Source organism: Camelina sativa, chromosome 9 (genome assembly GCF_000633955.1).
Source record: "Camelina sativa cultivar DH55 chromosome 9, Cs, whole genome shotgun sequence".
Classification (NCBI taxonomy): domain Eukaryota; kingdom Viridiplantae; phylum Streptophyta; class Magnoliopsida; order Brassicales; family Brassicaceae; genus Camelina; species Camelina sativa.
In genome coordinates, this window is record NC_025693.1 from 22,381,239 (window position 1) to 22,391,548 (window position 10,310).

General features: G+C 39.0%; 4 protein-coding genes across 5 annotated transcripts in view; 2 read left to right on the forward strand and 2 right to left on the reverse strand.

Moving 5' to 3' along the window:
• The window catches only part of LOC104711776 (mRNA cap guanine-N7 methyltransferase 2-like), a 5,613-nt gene extending 3,348 nt beyond the window's left edge, over window positions 1-2,265 (forward strand). Inside the window, exons 3-11 of one of the 2 annotated variants that reach the window (XM_010428530.2) lie at window positions 24-118; window positions 224-295; window positions 393-502; window positions 946-1,065; window positions 1,145-1,237; window positions 1,457-1,525; window positions 1,595-1,683; window positions 1,765-1,862; window positions 2,035-2,265. In XM_010428530.2, coding sequence (XP_010426832.1) covers window positions 24-118; window positions 224-295; window positions 393-502; window positions 946-1,065; window positions 1,145-1,237; window positions 1,457-1,525; window positions 1,595-1,683; window positions 1,765-1,862; window positions 2,035-2,160 — 872 coding nt within the window. In that variant the 3' untranslated portion in view covers window positions 2,161-2,265. The remainder of the gene's footprint in view (window positions 1-23; window positions 119-223; window positions 296-392; window positions 503-945; window positions 1,066-1,144; window positions 1,238-1,456; window positions 1,526-1,594; window positions 1,684-1,764; window positions 1,863-2,034) is intronic. The other variant, XM_010428533.2, reaches the window with a different exon arrangement.
• LOC104711775 (multiple myeloma tumor-associated protein 2 homolog) lies at window positions 2,207-4,106 on the reverse strand. The gene is made up of 5 exons (XM_010428528.2): window positions 4,088-4,106; window positions 3,867-3,975; window positions 3,431-3,520; window positions 2,946-3,213; window positions 2,207-2,814 (listed from the first exon to the last, which is right to left on the reverse strand). Exons 2-5 carry the CDS (start codon window positions 3,907-3,909, stop codon window positions 2,502-2,504), a joined length of 714 nt encoding a protein of 237 aa, XP_010426830.1. The 5' UTR covers window positions 3,910-3,975; window positions 4,088-4,106; the 3' UTR covers window positions 2,207-2,501.
• Window positions 4,158-5,797, forward strand: LOC104711773. Its single transcript, XM_010428527.1, has 2 exons — window positions 4,158-4,535; window positions 5,443-5,797. Exons 1-2 carry the CDS (start codon window positions 4,254-4,256, stop codon window positions 5,602-5,604), a joined length of 444 nt encoding a protein of 147 aa, XP_010426829.1. The 5' UTR covers window positions 4,158-4,253; the 3' UTR covers window positions 5,605-5,797.
• Window positions 5,919-9,304, reverse strand: LOC104711777. The gene is made up of 6 exons (XM_010428534.1): window positions 9,177-9,304; window positions 8,936-9,059; window positions 8,686-8,854; window positions 8,401-8,572; window positions 7,846-8,155; window positions 5,919-7,364 (listed from the first exon to the last, which is right to left on the reverse strand). The coding sequence occupies exons 1-6, from the start codon at window positions 9,209-9,211 to the stop codon at window positions 6,150-6,152; spliced, it is 2,025 nt and encodes a 674-aa protein (XP_010426836.1). The 5' UTR covers window positions 9,212-9,304; the 3' UTR covers window positions 5,919-6,149.

Consider the following 10,310-nt stretch of genomic DNA (forward strand, 5'->3'; position numbering starts at 1 on the left):
GGGGGGGGGGGGGGGGGAATTAGATACAGCGTCTTCTGGGATTTCTTATGTACGAGAAGCTTGGGAGAGTCAGAGGAAGAATTACGATGTGGAATTCTTTGAAGCTGATCCTTCCAAGGCTAGGCCTGCTCTACTGTGTTTATTTGTTTTATTCCATTGTGTATCAGCTAAATTTAAGTAATCTGGAGCTCATTTCTTAGTTGTTGTGTCACTGGTGTTACAGGACGATCTTGAAATCCAGCTACAAAAGAAATTGGGGCAGGCTGATTTAGTTTCCTGTTGGCGCCATTTGCAGGTTTGAGATTTTGTTGTCTGTTTTCTCTGTGCCTATGAAATGTAATATAGCAAGGATGAGATGGTCTATAATCCTTAGTGAATCTTCTTTTCTGTAGTTATGCTTTGAAACTGAGGAGAGTGCGAGAAGACTCCTAACTAATGTAGCATGTTTACTGAAACCGGGGGGTTATTTTTTCGGTATTACTCCTGACTCGTCCACTATATGGTAATGAGGTTTTCCTATCTATTATTGTGTCTTAACGTGAATGCCTGTTGGGCTCTTCTGCTGTCCTTGTTAATTTCTCTATTCCAAATGAATCTTGTGCCAGTTTGTGTACTGAATGTATTAGATAAGATTGTCTTGTTGCAATTAACTTTTCCATTATTGTTTACATTACATGAAAAGAACATATTTCTTTGTTTAAATGAAATCACATCTATGCTTTCCATTCTCTGGTGTAAATCCCTTTCACTTCACTCTACTGGTGTATGAAACGTATCACAAAAGACCTCCTACCTAGTTTGATGTGTGTATTATCAAGTGTTTAGAGTTAAATTATAAAATGAGAAATCGTCTCATTCTGATGTTTCAGTTCATCAAGTTCAACATTTGACTGCCTATATATTTTGTTCAGTTGGACTGCGCTCCTTAACATTCTCGTCACACAGGGCAAAGTACCAGAAAAATGTCGAAGCATACCACAACAGGAGCGGTACAAAGCCTAATGTTTTCCCCAACTACATTCGGTCTGAAAGTTACGTGATCACTTTCGAATTGGAGGAAGAAAAGTGAGCATTCTTTTTCTGAGAAACTTCATTTTGCCATATTGTTCCTTTTCTGAAGTTGAGTTTTCTGCCTTTCTTTTAGATTTCCGCTGTTTGGAAAGAGGTACCAGCTGAAATTTTCTGGTGAAACTGCTTCTGAAGACCATTGCTTGGTTCACTTCCCAAGCTTAATCAGGTGGGTTCTCGTGCACTGTGATATTACCTATTTGTTCAGCAAAGCGTAACACTAATTCGATGATATGGCATTACCACATCAACAATGTGCACTTGTTTACCTTGGGGGTTCTAATTATTCTTAAACACCTAAAGTTAATTAGATCTTTATTGCACTCGTGACATTGCTTCTAGTTCAGCTACAAATGACGTCAAATCTGTACATATCATTTTTATCCAGGTTAGCAAGGGAGGCTGGCCTTGAGTATGTGGAGATTCAAAGTTTAACAGATTTTTATGATGATAACAGGTTAGGAAGTCTTACATATAGTGGCTTCTTTCTAAGGCTGTAGTACATTTCTGATTCTGTTCATTGCAGAGCCCACACTGGAAGTTTGCTGATGAATGCTGGTCCGAACTTAGTTGACCCTAGGGGAAAACTTCTTCCACGAGCATTAGATTTGTTAGGTAACCTTGTCATCATCTTATCTTATCTAATCTCCAGTTTCGATACGTTTCTTAGATACTTATCTATCCTTACTTTCACAGGGCTGTATGCAACATTCATATTTCAGAAGCCTGACCCAGATCTTGAACCTCCTCTAACGACCCCTGTACCTTTTGAGGTTTCCAATAATCATGATGAGGCAAGTCCTACTCTCTACTTCCCTGTTACTTGACAAAAAGATTCTGGCTAGGGCTTTAGTATGTAGACTGTATGATTAGAAAATCTATGCTTTAGTTAGTAACACAACAGTTGCCTTGCCTGGAATTTATTATATTTGGTCCATTTTAAAATCGTTCTTCACGATTGTGCAGAGAGAATTGCCGGTAAACACTGACACAAGTGCGGACGATTCATCACAAGGACTAGGGAAGATTAGTGAACAGAAAGGAATATTAGGACCAGGCCCTGCTGATTTACGTTTCTCTGAAGCATTTTGATACCCCTTTTTCTTTATGAACATGAACTAATGTTTTGGACATGATGTAACGTTAAGTGGTTTTTAAATAACACAGATGAGCTCAAACACTTGTCTTGTTTTAGTACAACATCAGATCACATTATCTTTACATATTTAAAGAAAAACATCGACTCAGTTCTCCAAATGATTTCCAACAACACTAGGCACATTGATATCTTTCATTCCTTGCTCCATGATCTGAATACGAAATGAGCAACAGGTTTAATTCTTGCAGAAGACACAGCTGGATTTTTATTACGGTAACCAGAACCGAGCACTCTAGCTCCCTCCTTAGAGAAAAAAAGATCCATCACATTAACTTCAATCGGAATCAGAGTCATGCCTCCTCTTTTTATCCTTCTTCTCTTTCTTGGGCTTCTTTCTCTCATCTGAATCACGAGTGCGTCGCTTCTCATGTCTTTCGCGTTTTTCACGCCTATCATGTCTTTCTTCCTTATCTCTCCTTGAAGGTTTCCTTTCCTCATGCCTATCTTTCTTCTGGTCCCTCTCAACATCAACAGGTCCATCTTCAACAGCTTTGACCCCTAATGCTTCTGCCGGCAAACCTGCTGGCTCTGCGTCTTCTTTCTGAGAGGATGCAAGGGTGCTGGGATCTTCCCAAGGTCGTGGTGCTCTGTACAAGATTGCATTAAAAATGTGAGAAGAAAGACAAAAGTAAACTAACAGGTACGAATGCATGAAACGACCAAAACCATTAACAGACCTAAAAAGTAGAGATGACACAGAAAAAAAAAAAGAACTTACTTTGCATAGCCAAGGCCGTGAACCCACACTGCATCAGCATTTCCTGCACCCAAGTCCTCAGCTGTAGAACCCCTCTTCACAAGTTCAGTAAACTCTTGCTTGTCAAGGCGATTGCCTTGTGGTCTTGTAGAGGACTTTGGTGCCAAGCCAAGAGCCTCCCTCATGGCCTGTTCCTCTTGTTCCTTAACTCTTTGGATCTCCTCTTTCATAGCATCCGTATTAGAACCCTTTTGCTTTTTGTCTCTAGCATACCAGTGAAGATCTTTACCTGTTCAGTTGTTGTACGTGGAATATGAATGTCAGTCAAAAATCCCTAAACTTCAATCAATTTTCAAAAATCTCATAGCAAGAAAGGATAGCAAAATCATGAGAAAATATACACAGATAAGGAGTAACTTAACGATTGACTACCTAAACTACAATGAGATTGAACAGAGAAGGAAACATAAAATGACTTCTAGTTCAGTGTCATAAGAAAAAGGTACCTTTTTGCCATCTTCCAACAGGGGCTTTGATACTGTGACCCAAATAATTCTCCCTGTATTTATCAGCCTTCACTTCATCCCAACTGAATTCTGCAGAATTTATAAACATATTCAATTAGTAATACAATCTCTCCAGTATGCATAATCAATATAAGCTACTCATAACCAAAATACCATATAGGACAACAATGAGGATCCCAATCGATCAACTACATCTTATGAAAATATTTCAGCTTCTCCCACAAATGGTTATATCCTAATCCACACCCTCAAACCCTAGATTATTCATTAAAAAAACCCCAAAAATCAAAATCAAATTAAAGAAATAGCAAAAAAACTTGAGATGAATATACATAGAAACCCTAAAATTGATAACTTTATATCAGATCCTGTAATTAGAAGCGACATCCAAAATGAATTTATAATGAAAACTTACGATCTCGACCACCACGAACTCCACCCCTTGTCGGATGATACATCGAAAATCCCCAGAAAGTTACAACCTTTGAATTTGCTCAACTTGATGATTACGAATTTCTCAGATTCTGGTTCGATTTAAAAAAAAAACTATTATTGAAGACGGTGAATATATCACAAAAAATAATGATGGGCCAGATTGGGCTTTCCAGCCCATTTAATAGGTTAATAAAGACAAACCTAGAAAAAGACAACACGTGTGACACGTGTCGATATACAAAGGAGGAGAAGTGGAGAGAAGTGACCACCAGACAATTGTATTGCATCTATCTCTCTACCTACTAAGTTAGGCAAAGAAGCCTAATCCAAACCCACCGATTCAAAACCCTAAAAGACGGTGGAAACAATGGCTGAAGCTCAAGACCGTTCTCATGCCTCTGATTCATCACCTCCGACTCTAAAGTTTCCTCCTTTCGTCACCAACTTGTTCCCTTTTCTCAAACCTAAGCCTGCTACTGATGCCAGTGGTGGTTCTAAACCCACGGCTGTCTCCGGCGACAAGGAGCCTCAGAAGTCTACTTACGAAGCTGTCTCTTTCCCTTACAATCCACCCAAAAGCGCAGAGCCGATTAAGTTTGAAGCTGAGCCCAGCTCCGGCAGGACTTCCAACTCCGTCATCCTTTGGCAGGTGATTTTGACAAGAGATGTGTACTTCATTTAGGGCTTTTCTTTGGATGGATTGTGATTTGAAATTGGCTTTAGAATTGAGGTTTGGTGAGAGCTGAGAGGTGATTTGTTATGTTTATTTATGTGGAGAGCAATGTGAATGGTAGGGACCATGGCTGATTCAAGGCAGATGCTCTCATAATTATGATTCTGTGCGTGGCTCAGATTAGCGCGTCCTGTTTACTTGAAACTATTCTGACTTTTTCTTTACCAATATGCAAATAGTTCAGTTGCTATCTTGATCTGCAAAAGTTGCTGCAGACGTGATTTGAGTTTGGTGAGAGCTGAGACCTAATTTGTTATGTTGTTTATGTGGAGAGCAATGTGAATGGTAGGGACCATGGCTGATTCAAGGCAGATAGATGCTCATAATTATGACTCTATGCGTTGCTTGATAAAATTCTGGCTTTTTCTTTTCCAATAGGGCAAAAGTTGATATCTTGATTTGCAAAAGTTGCTGCAGTGTTCAATGTTACATTGAGTGCTGAAAAATGGTTGCAGTTTTGTTATGATTTTGTATCTTTTCAAGTTCTGCCAATTGTATGCATTAGAATGCTTTAGATGACCTTTAACAATTTAGCTGAATGATGCCTCATTTGTGTGGGTTATTGGAGATTGGTTGGAGTAGCATGCTATTTGGGTTGTGCTTCTTTTCAATTTGCTTTCCTAACTAATCAACAGTGTGATCAGTTTTCACAATGGATTGCAAGTGTGGTATTAATCATCAAAGCGTCAATGGCTAGTTTGATAATTTAATAGCATGACTTTGGTACCTGCACCTGTAAATGTTTAGGTTGTGCTGTGCTTTATTTGTTCTGATGCTGATCAATTCCTGCAAAAGGCTGAATTATTCCCTAAAACTGTTTCAGGTATATGCACTTGGAGGGTTTCTTGTCCTGAAGTGGGCCTGGGCGAGATGGAATGAGAGGAACGAAAGAAGTGGCAAGAAGGACGACACCACGGGTAATGATGATCAACCTTCTCCTAAAGAAGATGATGACGATCAATCTTCTGATGGGGATGAAAACTAGTCATATTGCGTGAACACGATGAAATGTTGCCCATGTTGGTTCTGTATAGCAAAATACACCGAAAACAGGGTGAAGATTTCTTATTTTCCATTGTATGTACTCGAGTCTTGAGTTTCATCTCTTTCTGTAAGGAATATAATTCTCTTACGCTCAAAAAAAGAAAAGAAAAAAAAAAGCTTTTCTTTTTTACTTTTCTGGACAAATCTCTTTCTTGTTTTGTGTTCTAGAGATATGGCTGCACAGTATCATTGGCTTGCGGCTTGTGATCATCGTTTTGCACATATTGGCCTGTTAAATAACATAAATTGATCATATGAACGCACAAACTTAATCAATAAAACGGGATTTCATACATTATCAACGACCAAGATCCTATGGGGTTACAGAGTTATGAATCAAATACACAAGTTTTGCATCTCTCTTTACAGTTTTTGACGCTGTTTCTGCCAAATCCATACAAAGGCCTACAAACAGTGTATACAACAACACTCTAAAATGACCAATAACGGTATGCAGGTTTGATCACAAGCATCCAGCAGAATCAATCATACTCGCCTAAATAAGCCATCATCTGAACCACCAGTAGGAGGCAGCCGAATCGGGCGGGTGTAATAAGGAGTCGAATACAATTCTCTACTACTTTGAACTGAATCGGGATACAAGCTTCTACTAGGATTCACGGGAGTATATGTACTTGCTCGTCTATCTAAGTTGAAGCTAGTAGAGGATACTTGGTTACCTTCAAAACCAGATGTTCCACCAGAGATTGCACCGCCTGAAACTCTTGATGTACCTTTACAAAGTCTGAATCCTGGAACATCAACCATCGGTGGACCATCTGCCCTGAAGCTGGACCATAGTTTTGGTCCACCGATGTATGGGGTGGTCAAAAGTCGGTCATCCACTGACAAAGGAGGACTAGTTTCTACTTGGCTTTGGAAGCCAGCATTTAGGAGATTTCCAGGTACTAGGGCAATGTCTCGCTCAGGCATATGGGTAACAATAGCTTTCTGAGAACTTGAAGCTAGAATATTGTTTCTATTTGAAGCATCAGATGGAAAAACAGTGGGTACACGGAACAGTCCAGCGCAGTCAACAGGAAACTCTACCATGGACCCAATGTTGGAAGCAGGGAGAGATGGTTTAGTACTAAATGCGGGTTCTATTGGTAGTGCGTATGTGTTCATATATGAACCTGGAGTTGAAGGATATGAGCTTTCAGAGAGACAATCAGGTTTTCTGATATGTAGGCTATTGACTTTCTCTTGCAGAGACAACTTAGCTTGCTTTAGTGCGGTGAGTACAGTTTCACAAGTATCAGCCTTCTCCTCTTTCAGCGGAACTATTGGATACTCTACTTTCTGGGTAGTAGTGGTAGTACTGTAAAAGGAACCCTGTGTTACAGGAGGTGACCGAGTAGTTGATGAAGAGTGCTCAATGATACCTTTACAGCTGTGTGAATGGGAATACTCACTTTTAGGGCTCTCAGAAATTTGTTTTCCTTTGTCTCCAGAAGGAGAAGCATCTTGTTCCACAGATCTGGAACCGCAACTTTTGCAACACTTATCAGGTGATGTTACTGAATTATCAGGCGAACCATGCGACAAAGATTCAGACGGTTCCCTAAAGTCAACTTCATTGGCTATAGACCTTGTATCACGGAGTGAGAGGGCTACCATAGAATCTTGAAGCTGAGCTTGGGCCTTTTCCCCATTACTTTCATCCGTCACATCTGAATGGTTTCCTACATCACATAAATCCTGCAAGTTTGGACAAGAAATGTTGATCAGGATGAACTCATAGAAATTGTTGATCTGTTTGGCTAACTTTACTTGTTGTGTGTATGACCGAGGCTAAATTTAATTGGACCTTTTTCATATTTGTGAACAAGATAGTTATATGAGAGAATGAATATTAAGAAGAAGGAAAGAGTGAATATAAAGAAGAAGGAAAACAAACAATTCCATAACTTTTTATCACAATGGAAAGAAGACAGATAAAAAAACTCGATGTATTCTCATGCATTTTCGTGATGGATGCTAAGCTAGTGAATCAAATGCAGAAAAAGTGAAATATATGCCTAATTATCAACCCCACGTAAATCTGGAACTCCCTTTTAAACATTTTGAACTTTGAAGTTTTTATTCATTTAAGCATGAAAATACCATAATCACAGACTGATGTTGTAGTTCACATATAAGATCCTTATTAAGAGGTCAAAACCTGAGACATAGGGCATACCAGGGCAGATGATTTATTCTCTCTGAAATTTGTCTCCCATTCCCTTTGAGTCTCTTCCATATCTTCGAAAGACCCGATAACCTGGGCACGATTCTCTAACGCTCTCTCCAAGTTGATGTCCATACTGTAATCCTTGTCTAAACCGTTTGAATTTGACAACTTGTTCAAACTTTCGTCTCCCTTCACAGCAGTACCATCAACCACGGTTTTGGATGCTTCTTCAATCGTTTGAGGAAGAACTTCAGTGCGAACTCCATTTTCTTGAAAATCAACTGAGTTTCCATCTCTCTTGTAATCTTCAGATGCAATTCTGAAAAGTACAAAAATGTTGGTTATATAATACACAACATACTGTATATGTAAGAAAGTTTTACAATAGCTTTACCAATAAGTCCACCAGGCCAATCTATGATGTATATAACAAGAGATAGAACACCTTCAATCTCAAATAACTAAGCACATGTCTCTAAGAAATGCTTGCACAATTTGGTTATTGATTGGCAAGCACACAATGATAGCTACTCATCACTGAGCAGCTAAAGATAACAAACAGACCTTGATTCACTGCGTCTTATTTGCCGACAAGATCTCCCTTGTCGGTGTCTCGGTGAGGAAAAATAAGGAGACTCGAAACTTCTAAGGTTTCTCCTATTCCGGTTATCCTTGATCTTGTCAGAAGAAGCCGGTTCCCTCCTGCGACCTTTCCAGGATAAACTTTTGCCAAACACTAGAAAAGAAATAAACATCCAAAACTGAGAGCTTGTTCGATCTCATTAAACCCTCCCACCAAATTCAATATAACTTAAGAAAAACTTTGCTCCACTCAGATAGAACACTTACCTGAATTTGTCTGAGAGTAACATTCATGGTCAGAGTTGGAATCATCATAATCATCAGAGACATCAGTGTATCCATTTTCTTCCAGGATCGCAAGAACTTCAGCAGTTGCCTGTTCAGCCTTTCTTCTCTGTAAAGATACAATCTTTAGCTGTTCCTCTAGCTCTGCTACCTAACAAGATTAAGACAAAGACATAAGCTTTTAAAAGAAAAAAAAGAACTCTTCACTGGGAAAACACAAAGGAAGACAAACTTTATCAGCGAGTCCATCAAGCTTAGCTCTAGCACTCTTGGAAACAGCTCTTTCAGCAAGTAAACGAGCACGAAGAAATTCAATAGTTCTTGAAGTAGGATCTCGTGCGTCTGAATCAATAGACCTATATATATACAATGCACCAAAAAAACCAAACATCAACTCCTAATAACAGATCAAAAACCAGCTTCCAAATGTGATACGATGTGGAAGAAAACAAAAAAAGAGACAGGAACTATACCGATGATGATGAACAAAGTTGTCTTGATGCGCCATCTCACAACGAAGAAGAAGACCCAAACAAAAAGAAAAGATCTTTTTAAGAGAAGAGCCTGCGGTGTGAAGGCGTCTCTCTCTCTCTCTGCTTAATCAATCAACTAACCCAAGTCAATGAAGAAGATAAAGTTTTTATTTTAAATTTTAAATTAAAATAATTATCACTCTTCTCATTGGTTATAATTATTTACTAATTGTTAATATAATACTTTCGTTGTAGTAGACAAAGTCATATTGATTTGATCGAAAAAAAAAAAGTAAAATCATTTTTTTTAATTTTTACTTTTTGGCCATATTTACAATTTTAAAAAAATAAATATATAAAAGAAAAAAGAAGAGAGAGCGGACGCGAAAAAGAAAATGAAATAGAGTTTAATTGGCATCTTTAGGTTACAGAGAGAGAGAGAGAGAGAGAGAGAGAGAGAGAGAGAGAGGGATAATTATATTTTTTTTTCTCTTTCATCCTTCCTTCTTCTTCTCTATCTTTTGGTTTTTGTTTTTTGGTTTTGGGGGAGCTAAAATACATAATACACAGAGAAATCGCCGATATAAATCCCACTTTTTCAACCCCGAAATTAAAGGAAACCTCTTTCTTCTTTTTTTAGCACCGGTGAAATCTCTTCCTTCCTTCTCTTTCTCACTAGTGTTGTTGTTATACAATACAGCTTTGGGCTCTCTCTCTCTCTCTCTTCTACAGGTTTCCACCACCACCTTCCTCCGTCTTGTTTTTGATTCTGTTTTCTGGGTTTACTTCGGATTGACGAAACCCTAGTTTGATTTTTATTGTTTTTTCAGAAGAAGCCTTCCATTGATTTTGGTTTCCTCCCCTCCAGCTGCTGCGCTCTTGATTTTGTTTTGTTTCGAGGCCTTATCTCTTTTTTGGTGACGACGGGAAGGGGGGGGGGGAATCTGGAGTTAAAGGGAGGGGTTACTCATATGCGATTCTTCTGGATAACTTGATGCCGCAGGATCACGCATCGTGGGATCGGAAAGAGCTCTTGAGGCAGAGGAAACACGATAGGCCTGAACCTTCTTCTTTTGATTCGCCTTTTCGATGGAGGGATTCTCCTTCTTCTACTCCTTCTTCTCACCATGTTCC